General features: G+C 55.6%; 1 protein-coding gene across 10 annotated transcripts in view; it reads left to right on the top strand.

Moving 5' to 3' along the window:
* The window catches only part of CEP164 (centrosomal protein 164), a 71384-nt gene that overhangs the window by 44669 nt on the left and 877 nt on the right, over positions 1-25838 (top strand). For 5 of the 10 annotated variants that reach the window (XM_061203587.1, XM_061203583.1, XM_061203580.1 and 2 more), the window contains 22 exons: positions 319-402; positions 4397-4482; positions 5558-5725; positions 6589-6735; positions 8330-8467; positions 11147-11356; positions 14884-15015; positions 15111-15327; positions 16201-16278; positions 16490-16621; positions 16983-17105; positions 18961-19104; positions 19542-19625; positions 19746-19814; positions 20139-20317; positions 20641-20767; positions 21165-21196; positions 21673-21880; positions 22895-23002; positions 23638-23752; positions 24232-24576; positions 25357-25423. In XM_061203587.1, coding sequence (XP_061059570.1) covers positions 319-402; positions 4397-4482; positions 5558-5725; positions 6589-6735; positions 8330-8467; positions 11147-11356; positions 14884-15015; positions 15111-15327; positions 16201-16278; positions 16490-16621; positions 16983-17105; positions 18961-19104; positions 19542-19625; positions 19746-19814; positions 20139-20317; positions 20641-20767; positions 21165-21196; positions 21673-21880; positions 22895-23002; positions 23638-23752; positions 24232-24576; positions 25357-25423 — 2993 coding nt within the window. The remainder of the gene's footprint in view (positions 1-318; positions 403-4396; positions 4483-5557; positions 5726-6588; positions 6736-8329; positions 8468-11146; positions 11357-14883; positions 15016-15110; positions 15328-16200; positions 16279-16489; positions 16622-16982; positions 17106-18960; positions 19105-19541; positions 19626-19745; positions 19815-20138; positions 20318-20640; positions 20768-21164; positions 21197-21672; positions 21881-22894; positions 23003-23637; positions 23753-24231; positions 24577-25356; positions 25424-25838) is intronic. The other 5 variants (XM_061203582.1, XM_061203586.1, XM_061203585.1 and 2 more) reach the window with 5 other exon arrangements.

The following is a 25838-nucleotide window of genomic DNA, read 5'->3' as shown; positions in this document are numbered from 1 at the left end:
TTTCCCTGTAATTTGATTATGAAAAATTTCAAACATACTGAAAAATTAGAAGACTTTTACAGCGAATAGCCTCATACTTACCACCTAGAGTCTACAGTGAACAGTTTCCCATACTTGCTTTGCCACATACCTTTTCATCCAGTCGCAGTGTTAATTTTGAAGGTGAAATTAATGAGTAGCTGTCGGAGTGCTTGGTACAGTGCCTGGCATGTAGTAGGCGTCTTTCTGGAAGGTGGGGGTGGAGGAGAGGCCCTGTATCCCTGGTGGGCGCTGAGCGTGGCAGAGGAGAGCTGACCTCCCCGTCTCTACCATCTCCAGGACTTCGGTTTCCACAGCCGGATCTCGGAGCACCTGCTGGATGTGGACATGCTCTCCTCTGTCCTGGATGGAGCCCGCTGGGAGGTGAGTCTCTCTAGGGCTGGGCTGGAGCCTCACTTTTGAAGATAATCAAGAGCTGAGTCCTGCCCATCCCAGGGTGCATTTCCGGGAGTTCTCTCCCTTCTGATTCATTAAGGCAAGGCCCTGACTGTGCCTGTGATGGGGCTTCCAACACACATGCTCTGTTGCTGCCGTGAATTAAGTCATTCCGTGTTCTCCACCCCCATATATTTATCTGTTTATCCAGTCACTTAGCAGCTGAGGGCCGACCACTTGCTCCCGTGCAAAGCACTGTGTAGTTTGTGGGTTTCAAGGCACTTCCCAACCTGGCCCATCCAACCTCTGCAGCCTTATTCTCAGCCCACCTCCCGTGCCCCGGCTGTGCCCACCACTTGCCATTCCCCTGGGGCCACACCGTCCACCTCCTTCACCACTCTGCCTGCTGGGCTGCTTTTCCTTTTGTCCCGGCAAGCTCTTTCTTGGTCTTGGAGGTCCACCTCTGACGTCACCTCCTCCAAGCACGATTTATCGTTCCTTCCCTTTGCTTTCCTTTGCTTCCCTTAGTGCTGCTTCTTTTGTTTTATGGTTCTTTGTCTCCCCTGCCAGATGTAAGCTCAGACACAGACCCTCTCCTTAAGGAGCTTGAAGCCAAGATCATTTTTGCCTCCTCTGTAGGGTTGTTGAGAGGAGAGAGATTCTGACTTGTGGTCTTTGCAAGTTTGAGCGGGCATTTGGTTTGGGTGAAACAAACAAGGTATTTAATGTGAATCAGGCCTGGGTGCCCTTAGTGAAGCGAGTCCTGAGACAGGATAGAGTTACAAGGTCTGTTGCATTTGTGCCTGACATGTTCTTCTTGGTTCTGCTGGACCTTGGTCCCCACCGTTTGCGGCACTGGAGGTCTTTAAAGGCACAGGCAAGGCCAGGTGGTGTTTGTCAGGAAGGGTTTGGAGCAGGTGATTTGTGAGCCACCTTACTGAGTTGGCCGGGCAAGGTGAATTTCCATTGCTCTGTCTCCAAAGTCTGGCCAGTATTAGAATACTTGGGGGGCTTTAAAAAAGACAGATTTCTAGGTCCTGCCTAAGACCTCATGAGGCGAGCAGCCTCTTTTTGGGCCACGCCACTTGGTATAAAGCAGTAGCAGGGCCTGGCTTGCATTTGGTTCTCAGGAGGCACCCTCTGAGGCAGCCGCCCTGGCAGAGGGGGCCCTAAGCTGTATCTCATGCCCAGTGTAGAGCAGTGCTGGATGCTCAGGTTGGCTGACCGCGTGGAGCCCTTTGCGAGATTGTGTCCGCCTCTCACTTCAGGGCATGGAGGGGCTGAGCAGGGAGGTGGAGCTGGAGGGACAAGAAACAGCCTCTTTGTGGGACGGATAGAACCATAGGTACAGTCCCCTTTGTCTTTCCGGGGGGCACTTGTCCATTTTGCATATTCTCTGGATCTCTCCCAAGGCCAGGGCCAGTGCAGAGGCTTAGAACTGAGCTAAATTAATTTTTGTTCACTTAAACATTTTTGATCCATCTTTATTGAGATCTAATTGACATAAATAAACTGGACACATATAAATGGTACCATTTGATAAGTTTTACCATATGTATACACCTTTCAAATCACCATCACGGTCAAGATAATGATTATAATGAATTACAAACATGATGAATTTTATAATAGGTTACAAAAAATGACCATAAAGTTATTTCAAATAATACAGAAGGTCAAAGTCTTCTGCTTCCTGCAGCCTTACTCCCTCCCACAGGTCGGGACTGTTAGTTTCCATTAACATTTTTCATGTGCCTTTCCAGAAAATTTTCTGTACACATATAAGCATGTATTTATTTTCTATTTGTTAATCTTTTTTTTCCCCACAGAAATTGGAACTGTGCTATAAAAACTGCTTGGCAATATGCTCTTCAAATTCGAGAATAGACCCTTAACTTATTTCTGTGCTATTTCAGATCTGCCCTACTCCTTTTACTGGTTGCATAGCATTCTGCTTTATGAATGCGCTGTGACTTACTGGGATTTATTAAACTGAGGACTGCATCATAAAGAAAAACCAAAACCCCGGAGCTGAGTTTAGGTCGGGGAAGTGGTGTCTTGAGCAGTCTTAGGCCGGAGGCTTAGAGTGTGCTTGTGTCTCCCCTTTCTGAAGAGTGCCGATATGCCTGATTTGTTTGTCTGGTTCCTTTGACCCCCTTTCTGGGGCAAAAATGTCTAGGGAACAGGTAAAAACTCTGCTCAAAGGACCTCTGTCTGGGTACTTACCCAAGGTGTCCCTTATTCTCTAGCTGGGGACTAGTTGAGTTTCTAGCAGAAATATGGAAGGTGAAATAAGAAGGAAATAGACAGGCCTTATCTGTAGCTTGTCCTTTCTGATTCAGGGCTCAGTCCCCCGATATTTATTACAATCACTGCACTTTGTTACTCGTCTTATATTTTAGTTTGTGAAATAGATTGGCCTGTGTGATTGTTTTTGTTTTTGTTTTTCCTTGAAAAGAGAGAGGGGGAGCTGTCTGCTGAGCTTGTTGTGAATTGTAGGGAAGACAAGTTGTGAGTTGAGCTCTGGAAGGGAAGGAGGTGGGGTGGGAGAAGGGCGGCCCGCCCCGCCATTGTCTGCGGGCTCTGCCCGGCTGATGCGATTAGGAGTGGCAGCGCTGGCAGGGAGCCCTTCTGCTGTGGGCACCAGGAGGCACTCCCAGGCAGCATTGCTATTTTTAATGTAATTTGGGGGAGCTGGCTTGTAGTTCAGACCCATCCAGATGGCAGAGTCGGCCACAGCTGCCGGGGCTCAGGCTGCCAGTGGAGAGGTGTGGGGGGCTGGGGGCATGGGGCTGGGGACACGGAGGTGTGCCAGCCCGGCCGGAGCCCTACTGGGGAAGATGGAGTGAGCCGTCTCCTGCCCCACCTCTCCTGTTAACCCTCGTGTCCCGGAACAGACAGGGCTCCTGTCAGCGTGACAGAAGGAGTGCAGGCCCTAGGATGGGGACTGACACCGGCAACGCTGGGTTTCTTTTGTGTTTTGTTTTTCCTCAGGCTGGGGAAGAGGAGAGGGGGTGTGAGGAGAGCTCGTATTTGTGGCATGCCTTCTTTTGGGCCGGAGTTGGGCTTTATGTACATGATCTCATTTAATCTTCACCAGAAGCCCTGTGAGCTGTGGTTTGCTATCCCATTTTGTAGTGGAGGAGGTGCTAGAACAAAGGGTTGAGTCCAGGCTGACTGCCCTACGCTACCCGCGTGACCTCACCCCTGCAGAAAATATGTGAATGTATCAAGAATAGTCCTTTTTCACCAGCTTGCTAAATTTGCCTAGACACCTAAGCTTTAAAATGAGATTTGGGGTTGGCTTTTTTTTTTTTTTTTTTTGCGCTGTCTGGCTGGTAAAATCCCTGACTAGGAAGGGGGCATCATTGTCTACTGATGGGACCTGGGTGTCGGGGGAGCAAAGGAGCGCCCCGTCTTCCTCCCTTCAGGTGCCCACACAGTGCCCTTCTCGTCTGGAGTACAGCTCTCTGTCATTTCACCAAGTCTCCATCTCTCCAGGGTCCTTCCTCTTTAATGCACTTGTCTGCTGTGCCCAGTCCTGCTCACTTAATTTGAGCATCCCCGATTATCACTGGCACTGGTGGTCTGGGGCCTCTGTGGATCTGGGGTGTTCTTGGATGGCTCTGCTTTGTGCAACTGGCAGTGAAGGGTTTCCAGCTGCAGAAGGCAGGATTTTCTTTTTCTTATGTGTTCTGCTTCAGCCTCTGGCTTCTGCCTCTGCCTGCAGTGGCTTTGGTGTCTGACTCATCCTCCCCAGGCCAGCAAGGCTGGCCCTGGGAGCAGCTGTGAGCCTGGGGGCTTAGCCAAAGCCCCAGGGCCTTCACTGTGCAGTAGACAACCTTCTCTTCTGCATCCCGAGTGGTCCTCACTCACCAAGAGTGCTTCCCCCTGGCATGAGAGTCAGTTGGAGGATTAAAGGACCCAGTGCAGACCCCCCAACCCCCCAAAGTATACACTTTCCACTGCTACTTGCCTACAGGCCCAGAGGCTGGGAAGAGAAGACAAGGATGTCTGCCAGTCCAGCCAAGATGAGCTGCAGAGCAAGAAGTCCGGAGGCTCGGAGAGGTATAGTGCGTGGGAGGCCACCCTCAGGGACTTTGGGATGGCATGGACTTGGGCAGAATTCCTGGCTTTGGTCTATGTACCTCAGTGTGCTCCTGCCTGAAGGCAGATGGTGAACTGACTGGATGGCCTTGCAAAGTCTGCGTGTGTGTGTGTGTGTGTGTGTGTGTGTGTGTGTGTGTGTGTACGCAAACCAAGTCAGGAGTGGGAGGTACTGCTGGAGCATATGGGGGTACTTTGTGCCCATAGCACCATTGTGGGGACAGGGTTCTGTCCTTTTCATCAGATTGGATGAAGCCTTGTGTGTCCCTGCTCGTGGGCCAGGGCTGGATAGCCTGCTCGAGGTCTGGGGGACCATGTTAGAGGGTCGGTAGTGCAGCTCAGAGCTCCGAGCCAGGCCTTACCACATCAGAAATGGCTGCGGCTGTGTGTGTGTGTGTGTGTGTGTGTGTGTGTGTGTGTGTGAGAGAGAGAGAGAGAGAGAGAGAGAGAGAGAGAGAGAGAGATTGAGATCGAGAGACAGGAGCTTCCAGCTTCTCAGGCCTGAGCCCATGATAAGAGAAGGGCTGCCACCCTGGAAGGGGAAGGGGGTGGTCATTCTACTTTTTGGACCTTGAAAAGCTATCAGCATTCTGACTTGAAGCTACAGCTTCATGCATTGTCTATAGTCTGACCGTTTGAGTCTGGCTTCTCTTTTTCTCCCTCTTTTCTGCTCAGTTCTTCCATCACCACCCCCTGCCCCCAACACACACACACACACTCTCCCCGGCCCCAGTGATGGCAGGAATGCATACACCTGTGAGTGTGCCCAGCTCTCACTCCTGGGCCAAGCAAATGCAGCCCAGGGACCTGGGAAGGCTGAGTGTAGTCCAGGCAAAGGGAGAGCTCCGGAGGGAGTTCCTTCGTCCTGCTTTTCTGGCTGCTTTGGCCTCCGTGGGCTCTCCATGGGCTCTCCATGGAGGTGGGGCCCCGGCTGGGGTCCAGCCCGCAGGAGGCACGGACCTCGGTCCCCGTACTCCACTCCCCAATTCTCCTGCTGCTCTCCGAGCGGAGGCCCTGACTCTGCTGCTCTGCCCAGGTTATCTCCTCCTCTTCTGCATGGGGAGCGGCTCCAGAGTCCCCTTCACAGCCAGGCCACGGATGAAGGGCCTCCGCAGCCCCTGGAGGAGCAGCCGGAACGGAAGGGGGCAGAGGAGCCTGGGGAGGGCTCTGCAGGCAGCCCCGCGCCCCCTGGTCCCCTGCAGAGGTAAGGGTGGGCTGGAAGCCTCCCAGGGTAGGCGTGGCGGGCCTGGAGAGGTGGGGAGAGCAGGGGGCGGGGTTGCAGCCTAAGCAGCGGCAACAGACGTTTCTGCTTAGTGTTTCACACAAGCTGGAGAGTTAGAAAATCTGCCTCTTCCTCGTCTTTGGCCTACAGCTAAAGTCGGGGTGCACAGTCTGATTAGGGGAGCTTAGAAACTCTGGAACTAGGAAGTATGTCTTCTGACCCAGCTGCCCTCCTGCCAGGGGCCGGGGCAGAGACTGCTGTCACCCCGGACTAGGCTGTTCCTGCCAGGGGGGCCATTTCTCCCGGTCCCCACCTGCCAGCCCCCTCCTTCCCAGCAGTCATCCCACCGCTAGTCACTCAGCAAGCCTGTGGGGAGCCCTGCTGGGTGCAGGGCCCCGGGCTTCCCTGAGGCCAGCTGAGAGGACCTTCACTCCCTAGCCTGCTCCAGAGCCGGTGTAGATTTGCTAATTTGTTCCCCTGGCAAGAGAAAGACGCTGGTCTTAGAGCTCATCTGGTTGGAATGAGTCACTGGGGGAGGCTGGACAGCAGCCGTGTTTAGTCAGCAGTATCCACGGAACCCCTGCTGTGTGCAGAGCTTCTCCTGGGTGCCGTAACCATTCTGCATCCCACCTGGGACGCGAATCTCTGGTCCTTCAGTGTAAACTGCTCGGGAAGAGGCAGGGAGGGGAGCTGGGATCTGAGACCTGAGATAGGGACACCACAGGTCTTGCTGGGGCCGCTGCCTGCTTCGTCCCCATCACAGACCTTTGACCCCGAATGGGGTACACCCGGAGCCTCTCACCTTCCTCTGGCTTTAACACAGTTGCTTCCTTGTTGCTGTCAAGGGAGGAGATCCCAAGCCCACCTGCCACCCACGAGAGGGGCGAGGAGCAGTGCTCCCAGGCCGAGGGGCCGGGCCCTGGGCAGGACGAGGCCGAGGAGCCCGAGGAGAAGGTGGCGGTCAGCCCCACCCTGCCAGTCTCTCCAGAGGTGTAAGGGCCAGTTTTCATGTCTGTCCCTGTCCTCCACTGTGTGTGGATTGCTTCAGTGCCCATCTGGTCTTGGATGGTGGGGAGGGGATGCTCTGGCTCCGGCTCAAGGAGTGGAGTGGGGGGAGAGTGAGTGAACCCTTGGTTCTGCGTGCAGCCTTGACCCCAAGCAGCCCCCGGGGCTCCCCTGGTCAGCACCTGGGGTACGAGGCTGGAAGTGAGGGGGAGGGGGGAGGGTATCTCCTGGGTCATTAGCAGAAACCTGGTAAAGCGTGTTTTCCCCTCTACCCAGCAGTTTTTCTTTGAAAAAATTACTGAGGTATTTATATACATGAAAGTACACACATCTGAAATGTCCAAGTCAGTGAGTGTTTACATACGTATACACCGTATCACAACCACCCAGATCATTTGCAGAACATTTCCATCCCTCCTGAAAGTTTCCTCAGGCCCCTTTCCTCTCAGTCCACCTGCCCTAGGTCACCGCTATTCTAGCTTCTGTCCCATAGATTCGTTTTTCCAGTTCTCTAACTTCATATGAATGGAATTATCCAGTACACAGTATATATCTTTTGTGCCTGGGTTCAAAGCTCACCTGTGCTGTTGCACCAAGCACTTCTAAAACTTAGAAACCTTTCCGCTCTCCTCCCCTTTCTCACCCCTTTTAGAGATAAGGAAACTGAGGTTCAGGGAGGTGAAGTGATTTGCCCAAGGTCACATCGCCAGTCGGTTGCAGAATTAGGACCTGAGTCCTCTAGTCACCTGAGCCGTCGACTTCTGACTCTTGCTCTGCAGCCACTGTGCCTTTTCTCTGCATGGAGAGAAACAGGTGTCAGGGTGATACAGTTTTTCCTGTCTGTGAACTGAGCAGTACAAAAGGATTAAGCGTCCTCAGGATTCGGGCTGACTGTTGAGCAGAGACAGGTTCATACACTGATTACTCACAGGAAGCGTCACCAAGAGCTGGCGGGGCACATGAGTGCACAATCTCATGTCATCGCTGTAGCGCTGCTGGAGTGATGTAGGGAAGGGGTAGCCCATTTTTCAGGTGGTGATATATCCCACAGTGACAGCTCTGCCCCTGAGGAATGACATAGCTTTCCCAGGTCCCCTGGGTGGCTGTGGACAGCCAGATCAGGGTGCTTTTGATGAGAGGAGGTGAGTGGGGTTCAGAAACAGGACCCTCTGGGCAGAGGTCAGAGGGCATTTTCCCAGGGCTTCTGGAAGAGAAGCTGGCCAGTGAGGCTCCTCCTGGCTGCCTGGGCTGATGAGTCCCCTTCCTTTGTGTTTCTCCTCCCATCCCAGTGAGGCTGCCCCTGCTGGGGGGCTCTCTCCTGGACCACACAGTTTCAGTTTACACAGCGCCCTTAGGAAATGTCTTCTGTTCCTTTCCTGAGTCTTCTCAGTCTCCATAACTTCCTTGTTATTAATCTTTACAGCTACGTTAAGGATGGATTGATTTTCTGGGATTCGTGGGGAGTGGCTCTGTGTCTGTGCCTCATTTGTATCCATGGGATTTTAATTTATGGAGGTGACCGAGTGACAACACAGAGAGGCCAATGCCACTGAAAGAAGAATTTATTCCTTATATTTCCAGAGAGAAGAGGGCATGCCATGCCAGGTGGGGCCACGTGGGGAAGGACCAGAGTTGGTCAGGAGGCCAAAGAGGCGAGAAGGAAGAGCGTGACCCAGAGCCTTTATTGGGGTTTTCGTGGGAAGCAATGGGCGAGGCAGGGTAAGTACCCTGAGCGAGTGGAGGGGTGGAAAGTTTGAATAATTTTGGAGGGCTCTGGGCCTGGTCTCTAGTTACCTGGTGCCTGGCCCTGGGTGATTTTGGGCGTGGGAAGTAGATCAGGAGATGGTAGGGGGTGTAAGGATTGGTTGGTTCGCATGTGAAAGACATACTCCCTTTGCTGTCTGTAAGGACTGGCTGGTCTTGGGGGGGCACCCTCTCCTTGACCAGCCAGCTTTTTCAGATGCCAGAACATCATGAAATACAGAAAATAAAAAGCATGATTAGTAGAGTCTGTCACCTGCATCGATATTGTCAAGCTGAATCAGGAGGAGTTAAGAGCAAAAGGCAGGTCAGGGAGTGCAGGCAGGGCTAGCAAGCAGCCACCGCTGTGCGTGCTTTATGGCCAGAGGCCTGGGTCTGGGAAACAAGGATACCCTTCCGTTTGTCATCCCAGCATCTTTCATGAGGTGTGTATAGAGAGAGGGTAAATGAATTAAAACAACTGGGTTGAAAGTGAGCGGAGACAGGATCCCTGATAGTGATCTGAGTTTTAGTGGTACCCTGGCCATTTCAGGGCCATGGGTATCATATCCTCCTCCCTCCCTGCCCGCCTTCGCTCCTTGCTTTCCCTCATATGGCTCGGAGTAACTTGGTGGCCAGTCTGAAAGGATGATTCTCTTCCTGAGCCTCTTCTTGGCCACTAACTGTTGCAAAATGGGTCTCACTGATGCTGATACCTGAGGAGTGGCCTAGAAATCGGACCTGCCTCTTCCTCTGGAGTCTCCAACTGCCCAGTTATCTCACAGATCTTTCAGGCTCACTGTTTGACCGCCTTGGACCTAAGCTGGGAGTTTGGGATACTTGATCTTTAAAACAGGGACACGGAGAAGAGGCCCACTGAAAAGCAGCCCCATTTGCCTGTGTGCCAGGCGTGCAGGCAGGCTCAGTGGTGCGTGCAGCCTGGGCACACACTGGCACGCCGGCTGATGTCCCATCTCTCCGCAGCATCTGTCCCCAGGGCTCCACATAGCTACGTAGCCCACAGGGGAGAGAGACATTAAAAGGTACCATCTCAGGGAAAAAAGATGTTTTCAGCTCAGGTTGGAAATGAGTTGGAGGGTTGATGAGGCTGAGAGCTGCGGGGGGAGGCTCTTTCCGAGGGCGGGATTCTCAGAGGAGGTGGCGGCCACATCTTACATCTGCGTCAGTCGGGCTGGGACAGGGGACTGAGAGGAAGCTGGGAATTGGAAGCGGAGAGATGGGCTTGGGAGCAGAAGAGAACTGAAGGCAGAACTCAAGACTGTTTCTGGTCTGAGTCATGATTTTAGGAAAGATCTTAATGATATTGCAGAGGTATCAGTAGCCTTTTGTGTCTTCCTTCTCTCTCTGGCCTCAAGGGGCTGAAATGGAATTCCAGAGCCCTTGTTTACTTCTGCTGTTCTAATCTGATCCCGCCCGCTGCCTTCTGTCTGCTGCAGTGTGGGAGCTGAGTGAGGAGGGGGTTTTACATCCCCAGCGGTGGACGGGGGACTGGCTCCCCTCTTGGACTCTGGCCCCTCTTGTCCTTGATTTGGACCACGCCCATATGCTGTTGGGGTCCACTGGGCCACCGTGCCAGGCCTGCCGCAGCTGGAGCACCATGGGAGAAGATGGTGGTTGGGTGGCCAGACCAATTTCTGATGTAAGATTTAGGGACCTGGGAATGCCAGCATGTCCTGGCCTTTAGGAAAGCCACTCTGGGAGGCAAAACACTTTATCCCGCTTATGCTTTCGTTGCTTAAAATGTTCTTGGGGTTTCTCTTTGGGTATTTCCTTTAAGAACCAGAATACAAGCAACATAACAGCCTTCATTATAGACATCTCTTTAACCGATACCAGTGTTCCTTATCTTACCACCCGCCTTATGCATCCAGGTTAGAATTTCTTTTGCACATTTCCAAACAGTGAATTCACTCTAAGCAGATGAAGTTGTGGCATCATCGGGGAGATATGGAGCCTGGCATTCTGGTTGTGCTCTTGCTATTGTCTTTGGCTTAGGGAAGGGTCTCCTGCTCGGCTCCCTTGGCAGAGTGGGGAGGACGGTTTCCCATTCCTGGGCCTCCATGGACTATTCTAGGTCTCAGGGCTAGGAGTTCTAGCAGCGAGGAGACATGCTGCTGCTTCTCCCGCTGGCTCATACACACTGGCCTCTGATCAGTTTGAGAGTCAGAGAGCAGCCTCTGGGGACTTCCCAAACTGCTGGCATGAGCCTCAAGTAGCAGGGAGAGCCCTGGTAGGGAGTCGGAAACAGGGCCATGAGCCACTCTGGGGAGGAATCCATGAGGGCTGGAGCTTCGCTCTCTTCCTGCTGCCGCCAGCCCTTGAGCCACACAGCTTGGGTGTTCACTCAGGCTACAACCTACCAGGTGCCCTGAGAGCCTCCTACGGGCCACCCTCGTCCCCAGGCTCTCGGGGCCTTTGACAGCCCCCGTGGGGCTTGTCCTATAGAACAAATGCTGCCTGTGTCTTCGAGAGGGTAGCCTTGCCTCCCGCCCTTGGGTACCTGATTTGCACTTATGATTCCTGACCCTGGGCCCTCTGTTAGGGTTCCGTATGTGCTGTTCTGTATCTGTATAAATCCTAGTGCCGAAAGGTGGGTGGATAGTAAACCTAGTGAAATGCTGCTTCCACCCTTGGCAGGCGATCTACAGAGCCTGCGGCTCCCCCAGAGCAGCTCTCAGAGGCTGCACTGAAGACCACGGAAGAGGCGGTGGCCCAAGAGCTCGAGCAAGGTCAGAGGTGGCTCCTGGAGTCCAAGCGAGAGAAGGTGCAGCGGCTGCAGGAGAAGCTGTGGCAGGAGGAGGAGGCGGAGACCCTGCAGCTTCACCGGCAGAAGGAGAAGGCGCTCAGGTCCCGCCCCGCCCCCAGCCCAGCCGCCCCGGCTGTGCAGGGCCACCCTCCTCCCGCCCTGGCAGCCACGGGGATGCCCGGGGCCCCTCCAGGACTGCTCCTCAGTGGCCCGTGTGGAGCGGTGGGCTCCCTGGCCAGGGCTCGTGCCTCTCCTTTTTCTGGGGAGGACTTGGGAGGCGTGATCATAATGAGGGTAGCTAGCATTTTTTGAGAGATTACACTGATCCATATGCTTTATGTCTATTAATTTGTTCAGTCCTCGGAACGGCCCTTATGAGGTGTCGTCATCAATTCTGTTTTGTAGCATCTATAATACAGACGAAGAAACTGAGGCACAGAAAGGTTACGTAGCTTGTCGCAGGTATGGAGGCTCGCAAGCAGCAGAGCCCGGATTAACCCAGGTGGTTTGTCTTCGGAGAACAACTACATCGTCCTCTCTCTTGGGAGTCAGGGCCCTGTTGGAACCCAGTGAGATTGGGAGGGACCACGTGACATGGTGTGAGGTGCTCTCGGACCCAGAAGTTTCTATTTGGGTTCCTACTCTTTGAGTAGCTGTCTGCGAGGCCCTAGACAAATGCGACATGTAAGCCTGGACTCGACCTGCGTGTATAGGATTGTGTGTATGTATGCTGGAGTTTTCTTTTTATAGGAAAAGGCAGTTCAGGGCTGGCATGATGGCTCCACAGCGTCACCAGGTCCCTGGTCTCCTTTAATCTCTCTGCCATCTTTAGTGCTGGGTTTTGCTCTCAGGGTCTCTTTATAGTCCAGTATAGCTGCTGGATCTCCAGCCATCGTATCTGTGCTCCAGGCAGGAAGAATAGGGGCACCTTCTAGCTCATTCAGTCCCTTCGAAGGCGCTTTCCTGGAAACTTTACCCAATAACTTCTGCTTATTCTTTAAAGGAGTTTTCCTGGAAACTTTACCCAATAATTTCCACTTATATCTGGCTGGCTACCCCTGGTTGCAAAGGGTAACTGGGAAATGTAGTCCTTTAGCTGGTCCTCTGTACCTGATAGAAAAAGATCAGGGTTCTCTTAGTAAAGAAAAATGGGAGAATGGATATTGAGAGGGTAATAAGCAATCTCTGTCAGTCCCAGGATGGGAAAGGTGCTACAAAAAGATGTTAATATATTTCACTTACTTGGCAATTAAACTAAAGACTAAATCTTGTCCTCTTGGACAGAACATCCAAAAGTGCTAGAGACTTGCTATTTTTCTATCATACGTAGCAAAGACTTATAAAAATATTTATGCTTAATTTAGAGAAACTAACAAAACCAACACCCAACTACCCAGAGGGTTGGGGACAGTCTCTCTCATTAGCCCAACACAGGATCTACTGACCCTGCGTCCATCCTTATGTCACCCCTCCTGGATCCCCAGCCAGAGTGCATCCCAGAGAACAGATCTTCCCACAGCATCCTCCTCTTCCAGCCAACTGAAACTTGGGGTGGGGGCCCACCCAAACAGGGTGCGACTCAGCTTACCTTGAGAGACAGTGCCTGGGAGGAAATCCCTGTGGTGTCTCCCTGCCCGCCTACCAGGCTCCTCTCTCTTCTCAGTCACCCTCGGCTGGGCTGACTGTGCCTTTTGTCCCTCCCCAAACCCCCCAACTGCAGAGGGGACCTCCCAGAGACCTCTTAAGTCGTGGTGAAAACCAGCCTGCCAAAAGTATCCGACTCAGGGCCTGAAACACAGTAGTTGCTCAATAAATGGTGGCTCTTGATTATAAATATTTTCAGTCGAAATCAGTACAGTGTCAGCGGTCTTGACTAAGTGGTTTCTCTGTGGGCAGTGCCTTGCCTGGCTGTCTTCAAAGTAGTTTATTACGAGAACCCTGTTTCTGTTTACGTGTGAGCCTTTCTGAGGGGTGGGGCCTCCTCTCTGCTGGGAAGCTGCCACTTGGTAGAAATTTCTGGAAACCCCAGCTGACCTTGTAGCAAATATTTCTCGAATGAGAAAGCAGGCAGGAAGGCAGACAGGCTAACTCAGTTTCTTTAGTTACAAAACGAGGAGACTGAGTTTAGTTGTAAGGTGAAGAGAGAGAGTTGTAAAATGCAGGACTTAACCTCTAAAGACCCTTCCAGCTCTGCCATTCTGCGGTGCTACGTGTAACATTTGGCCACAGGATAAAGAGAAAGGGTTTCTGGGGAATCTAGAAGGAAGGATTTTTACTTCACTCAAATTTTCTGTCATCGTGGAAGAGAGCAGTGGTGCTGATAACTTAAAATAGGAAATGAACCTAAATCTTTTCTGGCTTTGGAATTCACTCCAGAAGCTTTTCAAAGAAATTGTCTTCTGAATCATGCACAGCACACAGCCCCTGGTCACGTGGGGGCCGCAGGAGGGCTGTCTGCTTGGGATGAGATGGATACTATCGTTAGTCTGCGAGTAAGATACCCCTCATAGATAATCAAAGCTTGCTTATGGTTTAGGCCTAGGTGATACTGTTCAAATTCAACAAACATGCATTGAGTACCTACTTCGTATCTGTTACTGTGTTTGGCACTTAGGATAAAACAGGTTTTAAGACAAGACTTTCTCTGGAGAAGCTCCCAGACTTGCAAGGAAAACACACGTACAAAAGATTAATTAATTATGGTGCAGTGTGATGCGTGGCACCGAGCGGCATGGATAAGAAAGGTCCTCATATAAAGTGTGTTGGGAGCAGAGAGGTAATTGATGAACTTGGAAAGACTTCTCTGAGAGGAGGGAGCTGGGTGTTGAACAAGGAACACGGGTTCGTCAGGTAGGAAAGGGGATTCTAGGCGGGGGAACCAGCATGAACAAAGGCCAAGAGGCAGGGAAGAGTGTAGTGGGGTTTAGAAGGGGTGGCTCATCTGCCATGGCCAGAGCTGGGCTGGAGTCAGACTGGATCCCACCTTGAGTGAACGCCACCGAGGTGAACCTGGAGGCCGAGGGGAGCCTTTGGCAGAAATGCTGTGCTGGGATCAAGGAGCCTGTAATCTGCTTCCGGCGGCAAAGAGCAGGTGGTTCATAGCCCCTCTAACCCGGGGAGGTATTAGAGGGAGGCAGCAGGACCCAGAGGCTGAGGTTAGACTCGTCTTTAAGACTTAGGAAGCTTCGGACTTCCCTGGTGTTGCAGTGGTTAAGAATCCGCCTGCCAATGCAGGGGACGCAGGTTTGAGCCCTGGTCCGGGAAGACCCCACATGCCGCGGAGCAACTAAGCCCGTGCGCCACAACTACTGAGCCCACGTGCCACAACTACTGAAGCCTGCATGTCTAGAGCCCATGCTCTGCAACAAGAGAAGCCACCGCAATAAGAAGCACCGCACCGAAAATTAGCCCCCGCTCGCCGCAACTAGAGAAAGCCCGCGTGCAGCAACAAAGACCCAACGCAGCCAAAAATAAATAATGAATAAAGAAAAAATTAAAGTTAAAAAAAAAAAGACTTAGGAAGCTTCACAGGCAGGCTACGGGCTTTTGGAGGCCGAGAGCCAGGGGTTATGCCTAAAAGAGGGAAGGCCTTGTCCCGCCAACAAACTTGCCTTTCCTTTGCTTACAGTTCCCTGAAGGAGCAGCTGCAGAGAGCCACCGAGGAAGAGGAGAGCCTGGTGAGAGAGCAGGAAGGCCAGAGGCTGTCCCGGCTCTGCGCCCAGGTGCAGTCCAGCGTGGAAGCGGATGAGCACCAAATCAGGTGAGTGCGGGCTGTGGGCTGCCCGGCCCTCTGGAGGTCCGTCCACCCCGCCTCCCCCAGTGCCCAGGCCCATCCCCACCCGCTTGTCTGCCCAGGGCCGAGCACGAGGCTTCCCTGCAGAGGCTGCGAGAAGAGCTGGAGTCTCTACAGAAGGCTGAGAGGGCCAGCTTGGAAGAGAGAAACAGGCAGACGCTGGAGCGTCTCAGGGAAGACATGGAGGCTTCGGAGAAGAGAGAGCAGGCCGCCCTGAACACTGAGAAGGAGAGGGCCTTGCAGCAGCTGAGGGAGCAGCTAGAAGGGGAGAGGAAAGACGTGAGCGCCCCCCTCCCCGCCCCGATGTGATCCTGGGCTGCCTGGGGAGGGAGTGAGCACTGAGGAAGAGGAAGCGCCAGCCTTGGGGCGCAGGGTGGGGAGCCAGGTGGAGAGCGGGTGTCTGCGTGGATGGGCAACGAGATGTTGCGCCGGCTGTCTGGGCCTGTGTGGACCCGGCCTGTGGATTTGGGAAGATTTCATGACTGAAAGAACTTAAATCAGACCAGAGCTCTTGAGACCAAGAGGCCCTGTCCTTGTCCTTGTCCCTGAGGGGCAGCTGTGAGGACCTCGCGTTTCTCTCCTTTCCTCCCCTGCCTCAGAGTGAGAGGCTAGCCCGCTCAGAGGAAGTTTTTCTCCTTTGTCCTTACTCCCTGTCCCTCGAGTCCGGTGGGTCTGTCTCTAGGTAAGAGGCTGAAGTAGGTGATAGGCCACGTGGAACTTTTGTTTTCTTTTGGTGATGGGTGGAGTTTCAGCTCTCAGGCCCGGGGAGCCTGCAGCGAAGCATGGGGGTGTGGGGACGTCATTGTACCGCACGCGCTCTGGGAGGTGGTGCTGAGATGTGCAGGCCTCCCTGCCTGGCCCTTATTCACATGCAGGAGTGTTGCCTGTGTACCGGTGGCCTAGAGGCAGGGGAATGGAAGCCGTGACCGAGCCTTACTGAAAGGCCCCTCCACTCTGGCCTTCACGTCCCTGTTCGTTTGCGAGGTGCAGACTTGAGGGACAGTTATTTCGGAGGAAGAAAGATGTGCCTGCGGTTCCCCTTGAGTGCTTAGCTCGAGAGGCACTGGGGGTGGTCTTCTGGCTCTCCCTCGTCTCAGGTCAGAGCCCGGCCAGCCTGCCCTGTGTCCTCACAGGCCCTCTGTTCTGCCCCAGGCGGTGGCAGCGCTGGAGAGGGAGCACAGAGAGGAGCTGGAGCGGCTCTCTTCCTCGCTGGAGGCCAAGCACAGGGAGGTGAGGGGCGGTGGCCTGCGGGGCAGACCCTGGGCATCCTGGGGTGTGAGCCGCGGGACCCCTTCACCCGCACCCCATCCCCTAGGGAGGGAGTCTCCCTCTCCTGCAGCCCCCGGGGGGATGGGTGCTGGGTCCCTGGGAAGCGGGTCCCCCGCGGCCACTCTGCAGTGCTCTGTGCGGGTCATGCTCCCCTGTGCGGGTGCCTCCCCAGGTGGTCTCCAGCCTCCAGAAGAAGATGGAGGAAGCTCAACAGAAAGAGGAGGCCCAGCTGCAGGAGAGCCTTGGGCGGGCGGAGCAGAGAGCTCATCAGAAAGTTTACCAGGTTCTCGAGTATGAGCAAGAGGTGAGTGCTGGTCTGCCCCTTCGACTCTGTGTACCCGTCGTGGACACTCTGGCGGTCGGCCGAGCCACCCTGGCCCAGGGGTCCTCTGCTTTGCTTTGGACAGCTCAGCTGGGGTCGGGACTTCAGGGTCCGTTTTTATGCCTTAGTTCCCTGGAGGCCAAGTGCTTCTCCACCCCCGTGCCCTATATGTGAGGAGGAGGGCGTGCTGGGTGTGGCCGTGTGTATGTCACCTGACGTGTGCATGTGGGGACGTTGGGGAGGTTGTGTCACGTGTGCGTATGAGTCCCTCCAAGTGCTTCAGTCCCCGGGTGCTGCAACAGCCTCAGTCCTGCATGTCGCATCCCTGCCGCCTGCCCTGCAGCTCAGTGGCCTCCTGAGAGAGAAGCGCCAGGAGGTGGAGAGGGAACACGAGAGGAAGATGGACAAGATGAAGGAGGAGCATCAGCAGCTGGTGGCTGAGGCCCGGGAGCAGTACGCCGCCGAGGTGACTGCGCCACGTTCCCTGGCACGCGCGTGTGTGTGCACACACACCCCGGGGTCACACACACACACACACACCCTGGGGTCACACACACACACACCCCGGGGTCACACACACACATGCGCGCACACACACACCCCGGGGTCACACACACACACACACCCCGGGGTCTCACACACACACACACACACCCCAGGGTCACACACACCCCGGGGTCACACACACACACACACACACACCTCGGGGTCACACACACACACACACCCCAGGGTCACACACACACACACACACACCCCGGGGTCACACACACACCCCCCGGGGTCACACACACACATACACACACACTCCGGGGTCACACACACACACCCCGGGGTCACACACACACACACACGCACACACACACACCCTGGGGTCACACACATGCACACACACACCCCGGGGTCACACACACACGTACACACACACACACACACCCCCCGGGGTCACACACACACCCCCCCCCGGGGTCACATGCACACACACACACGCACCCCAGGGTCACACACACACACCCTGGGGTCACACACATGCACACACACCCCGGGGTCACATACACACACACACACACCCGGGGTCTCACACACACACACACACACACATGCACCCCGGGGTCACACACACACACACACAGCCCGGGGTCACACACACACACACACCCCCTGGGGTCTCACACACACACACACACCCCGGGGTCACACACACACACACACACACACACAGACACACCCTGGGGTCATTCCCAGCTGGCCGGAGGGCCTGGGAAGGGGACCACCTGTGGTCAGGGGTGGTGGGAGGCTTTCTTTCCTGGCACCCTGCAATGGTGAGATCGTGTTTTGCCTTTTTACTAAAGCATTAGGGGAGGAGTGATTCCTCCCCATCAGCAGGCTGCACTTTGTTCTCATATTAATAATAGCCGACGTGTATTGAGCTTGTATGATGTGCCAGGCACTGTCCTAAGCTCTTTATGTATATTACCTCATTTAGTCCTCACGACACCCTTAGGGGGTTCATACTCTCATTATCTCCATTTTAAAAAGAGGAAACTGAAACTTGGGGAGTGTAAGCAACTCTCCCAAGCCCACCCTGGCTAGTAAGTAGAGGAGCTAGGATTCAAGCCAGACGGTCTGACTCCAAAGTCTTCAATTTTAACCACCCAACACCGTGCCACCAGAGTTAATAGAAATTCCAGGACACCAGGAAATAGACTGGCAAGAGCCAACCAATATTTAGATATTATCTGCCCAACTTCAGCCTGCGGTGGGAACGTTCAGTGACTTAAGTGGACCCATGCCGGCTTGCTCGTGTTGGGGGTGGACAAGGGGGAGGGCTGGTGGCTGACTTTAGCCCAGAGCCAGGCCTCTACCCGGGGTTTCTAGGCTACTCCTCCAGTAACTGGGACCGGTATCTCAGACTCTTTGCACCAGGGCAGAAATAGCGGCCCGTCGCGGTGAAATGTAGTTGACTCCCTTCCCAAACCAGTTCTGCCCTTGCTGAGGAAGAGGGAGAATTTAGTAACGGTCTCTCTTCCCTTAAGGAAGGAAGGCTGGACGTGCAGGGGTGGTGGGAGCGGCCGACTTCCACCCAGGGGTTTCTCAGCACGTCTGACCAGCCTTGTTTCAGCAGCAGAGAGCCGGGGCGCAGGCTTTCTGGGGGCGGGACCTCGCCATCCTCAGCGCTCTCCTGCTCTTCTCCAAGAGCCGGCCTTAGAGGCCTGTTGGGGTCCCTGATGGCACTGACCCAAGGCTGCAGGGTGGGCTGTGGTTTTAGGGGTGGGAGGGGCGGCTGTGGTTTCCCACCGGCGGCCCCACCGTCCGTGTAGGAGAGGAAGCAGCGGGCCGAACTCCTGGGGCACCTGACGGGAGAGCTGGAGCGCCTGCGCAGGGCCCACGAGCGGGAGTTGGAGACGGTGAGGCAGGACCAGGCCCGGCAGCTCGAGGACCTGCGGCGGCGGCTCCGGGAGCAGGTGGGGGCCCCGGACTGATGGTCGCTTGGGGCCCGCCCTGCCCGACCCTTCCACCCCGGGTAGAAAAGTGCTGGGGGCCGGCACTGCAGCAGCAGCAGACGGAGCCTGACAGCTTCAGGGGTGGGGGTCTCTCGCTGGCCATGCACAAGCTGGGGCATCCTTGCGCTTTTGTCTTCCGGGCCAGGGAGCATCCCCAGGACTAGAGGCGGAGGTCAGCAGCCCCAGGGCCTCGGGGTTGGCGCCTTCGCCTCTCCTCGCCCCCGCTGAAATAGACGAGAGGTGGTGCGCTGCTGGGAGGTCATGGGGGCAAGTGGGGGAAGCCAGCCCAGCTTGGAGCGGGTGGTATGGGGTGGTAGGTCACAAACCCCTCGCTGCTCAGCGCGTGCCTGTGCTCTTGCTACGCTCACGTCTTTCTCTCCACCTACACTTCTGTGCAGGAAAGGAAACTCCAAGATTTAGAGGTGGAGCTTGAAACCAGAACCAAGGATGTCAAGGCCAGATTGGCTCAGCTGGATGTCCAGGTGTGGGAGCGGGGGCGGAGGACAGGCTCTCGGGGACCCTGGACCTTGGAGTCAGCTTCCCCAGGAGAGGACCCGGGGCCCGGAGATGGCCAGATGGCCGGTCCTTTCCTTCGCCCGCAGGAGGAGGCCGCCCGGAAGGAGAAGCAGCAGCTCCTCGATGTGCAGAGGCAGTTTGCGCTGGAGAGCGAGGTTTGTCGGCCTCTCCTGTCCTCCCTCCTCTATCTCCCCTTCCCCCACCCCTTTGTTCACCTGATCTGTCCACGGAACTGGGTTCCAGACTATGTTGGCTGCTATCGCACCAATAGCCCCAGTGTGTGGGACCAGCTCAGGAGCCGCCGGGGGTGGGACTGGTGGGGGACACTGACGCTGAAGGCAGACACAGGCCTTCAGTGTGCCTGGTTCCATCCTCTCCCCATTGCTCTTCCCTGTTGTCTGGTGCTGCCCGCTCCCTGCCTTCCCCGCCCCCCCACCACCCACGTCTCTGGGTGTGTCTCTCTTTCCTCCTGCCCCCAGGAAGCCGCAGCCACCCATCAGCACCTGGAGGAGGCAAAGAAGGAGCACAGCCACCTGTTGGAGTCAAACCGGCAGCTCCGAAGAATTCTCGAGGAGCTTCAGGCCCGCAAGTTGGAGCTGGAGTCCCAGGTGGATTTGCTGCAGACCCAGAGTCAGAGGCTGCAGAAGCATGTCAGGTGGTCTGTACCCCTGCATTTAGCCACCCCTACTGCCTCTCGCCTGCCCTCTGACCTCTGCTGCTCATGGGCCCTGTCTACTCACGGCCCAGTTAACAGGCAGAGGTGGAGCCAGGTGGAGGGGCTGCGTTTTGTAGGGAGTCGGGGCTGTGAGTAGCCGGGGGTCCCTGGTTCTACTGTTCACGCCCCAGCTCTGCCTCCAGGGTCTTTGACAGGAGTGAAGGGATGGAGATGGTTCTCCCCGCTTCCCCCCAGGAGCCCTGACAGTGTGCTGCCTGGCTTGCTTCGTCATGTGACCCTGCCTCCCCCCTCGTCTCCCACCACAGTGACCTGGAGGCCAAAGCTCAGAGGAAGCAGGACTTGTTGAAAGAGCTGGCGGTAGAGGAGAGTAATGCTTCCCCACGTTTTGAGCCTGATCTCCACGTTGAGGACCTGAGGAAATCCCTTGGGACGGTGAGCTTTTCTGTGCCTTGGAAGGGTCAGGGTGGCTGGGCTAGGGCAAGGCTCCAGGCACCAGGAGGGGGTGGGCCTCCAAGAGTGCACCGGGAGGGGGTGGGGCACCGGGGCGTGGGGCTCCAGGAAGGCTCTGGGCTCCTGGAGGGGTCCTGGCTCTGTTCTGCACAGAACCTTAGTCTCCTATTCTTATCATTCCTAGTCCCCTTCTCCATCAGTCAGATTATGTCTGTAAGTGAATAGTCCAGCGGCTGGCAGAACCATTTCTGCGTCTGGGCCACTAGGAGGGACTTCGGGGTCCTTTGAGCCTGTAGTGTATCTGATGTTACATTCAATGGGCCTTTTCTACTGTGTGTTCTAGAACCAGACTAAAGAGTTATCCTTTTCCCTTTCCCAGAGCAAGGAGGAGACCGACTTGTCCTTGGACAGGTGAGTTCCAATAACCTGTCTTATTTTGCGTTGAGGATGCCAGGAAGGGGAAGTGAGTGCCTGCGTCACAGAGCCAGGGTGGACTGAAACGTGACGGCGGTCTCCAGTGGGGCTCGGTTCAGGGAAGGGGACCTGGGTGCCTGAGGAATCGTCTCTGACAAGCCAAGGAGGTGCCCATGGTGATCGCTGGCATCTGCTGACCTCTGCTTGTGGGTCAGGCTGATGGGAGTGTCTGGCCATCTCTGGAGGCCTCAGGCACGCTCCCTTTCAGAGTCAGGGTGGGAGGACTCAGTGCAGCACGTGCCCCGCGCTCTGTGGGTATTTAGTGGCGACGTCCCCGCACTCTGCCCGGCCCCAGCGCCGCAGTCTGTGCTCAGGATGGGCATCTGCTGGGGAAGTGGTTGTGACCCACAGCAGGGGTTCTCAGAGAGTGTGTTTCCCCCTCCAACCCCCCGCCCTGGCCTGTCCTCCCGCAGCGCCCGGCACTACCTCTCTGCCGAGGGGGTAGCTCTCCGCAGCGCCAAGGAGTTCCTGGTCCGGCAGACGCGCTCCATGCGGAGGCGGCAGACGGCTCTGAAGGCCGCCCAGCAGCACTGGCGCCACGAGCTGGCCAGCGCTCAGGAGGCGGCCAAAGACCCGCCAGGCACCAAGGCCCTGGAGGACATGTGCAAGGACCTGGAGGAGGTCAGGAGCCCGGGGGAGGGCCTGCCAGACGTGTGGGGGAGGCCTAGGGCAGCCGGCGGCACTCCCTTTGGGCTCGCCCTCAGTTGATCATTCTGGTGACTCCACGAGAGTGGTCACATGGGCTTTGGGGGTCACTGGACAAGTCTAGGGAGACCAGACAGGAGATACAGGATACGATCTCCACGAGGATGGAAGCTTCCTTACATTTACGTGCCAGGGCAGTGTGTGGAATGCTTTCTCTAATAGGAAGTCATTTGGGCCTCACAATATCCATAGATGATGTGCAAGGTAGCAGTGGTATTCCCATTTTCTAGGGGAAGAGGAGAGAAGTTCCACAGTGCTTGGCCATTCCATCACACTCAAGACTTCACTCATAAGTGAAAATCTTTTGAGCACACTCGGCATAAGCTTGAGTTACTTCTCTGTTTTCCTTCTCTGAGACCCTAATTTGCAATGAAAAGGCAGAGACTTCGTGGTTATTATCAGTAGGATCACAGCTCTCTCTGCCATTCGAGGGTCTTGGCAGACGATCATACCTGGTCCCTTAGAATTCTGATGATGCTCAGAGCTGGTGAGTGAGCTGTGGCCCCTAAGCCTGGCTGGGGGGCGGCAGAGGGCAAGAGGCTGGTCCCTATAGAGGGACAGCCTTCCCAGGGACATCTGCATGCTACCCCCAGGCCCTGTCATTGCTCTGCTGAATCCTTCCTGCTGCTGCTGCTGATAGTATTGGTAGTTGGAGCAGTGATAATAATAACCATTTGGTTAACAGTAACCATTTGAGAATTTATTAGGAGTGGGCATAGTGGAGGGCACATAGCATACTCTATCTCTTCTTTCTCACGACCCTATGAGAAGTAGTATTTCTGTTTTTTAGATGAATATCCAGACTGAGAGTTCAGTGATTTGTTCAAGATCACCCAGATCAGCCAGCCTACAAACGGCAGAGCTGGGCCTCCGGCGTCTGCCTGTGTGGTTAGTCACCATCTTTCTCCTCCCCTTTCTTCCTGGCTCTAGGAGACCAGGCACCTGGATGAGATGAAGTCAGCCATGCGGAAAGGCCACGACCTGCTGAAGAAAAAGGAGGAGAAGCTGCATCAGCTGGAGTCTTCTCTCTGGGACGAGGTGCAGCCCAATTGCTGCCATGGCCTCCCTCCTCTATTCCTGGGATTCAGTTGGGTTCTTTGGTCCTGTGTCGGGACAGCTGGGCTGCTAGGGCCCAGGATCGGCAGCAGGCTTAGGGCTTCTGGGCTGGTGAAAACGGCAGTGGCTTCAGCTTTGAATTTGTTGAACACATCTGGGGCTTTGGATGTCTGTGCTGAGTGGTCCTGAGCAGACCCGGAGCCTCTTCCTGAAGGTTCTTGGGAGAGGACTGGCCCCTGTCCTGGTACCCGAGGAGAAGTTTGCCCCGGGTGTCAGGAATAGAGGCTCCTAGAAGGTTTCCCTACCTTCCCTGGGGCCTTGTAGCCTGTCCCCCAGATGCCAGAGGTGTAGGTACAACAGGAGGGAAGCTTAGGTGGAGAGACACCATGGGGAGTGTTTACTGGGGGGAAGGGTTGGGGGGGTCTGCCTGGTCCTGGTGGCCCTACTGCCCTATCTTCGGTGGCTGAGTTCTCTTAGCCTCGCCTGTAAGGCAGCCTATATGACGTGCCTCTCCTACAACTTTGGGCCCAGAGAGCCTACCCACCAAGTCCTCAGGTGTCACGAGGGCAGTGGGCAGAAAGCACAGGGCAAGTCCTTACTGCCGCTTCACCCACTAGGCTTCAGATGAAGACACTCTGAGAGGGCCCCCCACCAAGAAGGTGGTGACCTTTGACCTCAGCGACCTGGAAGACGGGAGCAGTGACAGTTCCGAATCCTGCCCCCTGCCTCACAGTGAGTGGGGTATCCATGGGGAGCGGAGGTGCAGCCCCTCCCTGCAGCCCTGCGTGGCGGGCCTCCGGGGGCCAGTGTCTGGAGCAGGTGTGAGCCCTTGGGCAGGAGTGAGCCCTCTGGGCTTCCCAGCGCACAGGGCCCAGAGGCTCAGGGGAAGCCTTCTGAGCGTGCAAGGTCCTCACAGTGAGACAGGGGTCCCTCTTAGCCTGTCCCTCCTGGTGCCGCCCCCTGCCCCCCCCGGGAAGGCTCTTCTCCCTCTGCAGCTGTGGCCTACAAAGGGGTGGCGGGCCTCGCCCTGGGGATGCTCTTTCTCTCGGCCAGCTTCCTGTCTGGAACACAGAAGCCCTGGGGCTTTTGTTGGGAGGAACGGGGAAGGGGTGGGGATGTGGGCCGGTAGGATGCACAGTGCCAGCTTGGCCTGGGCCATTCCAGGGCCCCGAGCCCGAGTCCTGCCCCACCCTCTGCCTCTTCCCTTTCAGTCGGCCCGACCCCAAGTCCCACTTTCCCCAACAAGATCCACTACCTGAGCAGCTCTCTGCAGCGGATCAGCAGCCAGCTCAACGGTGTCCTCAGCGTGCTGGGCAGCCTCAACACCCAGCCTCCGCCGCTTTTCACCTCCACGCCCGCACCGCTCCCCACCCAGGCCTCCAGGAGCACCCCCGCTCCCTCCTACCCGTCCCTGGCCCGGGTCTCAGCCTCATCCCCGGCTCCACCCACGTCCACCCAGTGGGCCTGGGACCCAGAGCTGGGCCCCCGGCTCTCCTCCTCCGTGGCTCAGACCGTGGACGACTTCCTGGTGGAGAAGTGGCGCAAGTATTTTCCAAGTAAGCCTCCCTCTAGGCCATGCGTGGTTCTGGGCTCAGCCTCCCTGCCTTCCTCCTCTGCCTACGCCTCACCCCCAACTTTGGCATGGCCCATTGACTCCATGGCGGGTGCCTGAGAGGACCTTGCTGCTCGCCCTGTGGCTGGAGGCCCTATGTGTCTTGACGGTTTACCGGATGGGGCCTTTACGATGGATTCTAGAGCTCAGCCGAACCTAGGAGGTCACTGTTGTCAGTGTCATGATCGCTGCCATCTTGTGTGTTATATATATTATGGGCTAGGCATTTTACATATGGTTTTTCATTTAGTCCTTATATTAACCCTCTGAGGTTATAATATTTATTCCCATTTTACAGATGGGGAAACTGAGACTCAGAGGTTAGGTATTGATAATATGCTCCAGGGTACCCAGGGAGTGAACAGCAGACTGGGTTTTGACCCCATGTCTCTGTGACTCCAGGGTTCATGACCCCTTGGCTGTATGTGGCCTCCCCTGGTCTCATAGCCCTGCTAAGGAATGTGAAAAGCCATAAAAACAGTTATTTGAAGGAAAAAGTTCGTCTCCTTATCCTGACCCAAATTGAAAATAATTTCAGTTTTAGAAATAAAATAAATAGGACCATTCCTGGCCATCCTCTGTCTCTCACCTCCAACCACAGAAGCTTTTCCTGTTTTTGTTTGTTTGGGGGGCAGTGCCTTTGCAGTTTCTCGGGGAAGGCAGGAGGGGGCTGGCTCAGCTGAACCGCTGCCCATTTCTGAACGCTTTCCTCCCACTTTTCCAGCTGGCATCCCGTTCCTCAGCAGTGGCCCTGCCCCCCTGGAAAACAGGCTGGGGTATGTGTCTGCCAGGTAAGCCTCCCTGTGGGCTCAGGGTGGAGCCACACCGTTCAGCTGCTCGCTGCAGCTCCCTGGGCAGGTGGGACCTGTGAGGGGACCAGAACTCCCTGTCACATCACCCAGAGCGGTTAGGCAGGTCCCCAGGCCGCGAAGCTGCCTGGGTCTGCGGTGCACCTCCGCAGCCAGAGAAAAGTCCCAACCGATGAGGTCCCAGTGGGGCCCGGCGGGCCTTACCTGATCCAGCCCTGTGAGGAAGCTGCCCTGTGGCACCTTGGGGAGAAATGGGCCCCTGGAGGGACCCTGCCCCTTCCAGCCGTGGAGTGTGGCCTTCATCTCTTGCCCCTGAGCTCTCTGTCTGCATCACACGGCTCCCTTCTTCCCCTAGGCTCGCTGAGCAACATCTGGAGAGAGAGAGAGGGCGCCCTGT

Source organism: Eubalaena glacialis, chromosome 10 (genome assembly GCF_028564815.1).
Source record: "Eubalaena glacialis isolate mEubGla1 chromosome 10, mEubGla1.1.hap2.+ XY, whole genome shotgun sequence".
Taxonomy (NCBI): Eukaryota; Metazoa; Chordata; class Mammalia; order Artiodactyla; family Balaenidae; genus Eubalaena; species Eubalaena glacialis.
The sequence above is the reverse complement of the archived record's forward strand: the minus strand, read 5'-3'. Positions and strand labels throughout refer to the sequence as shown.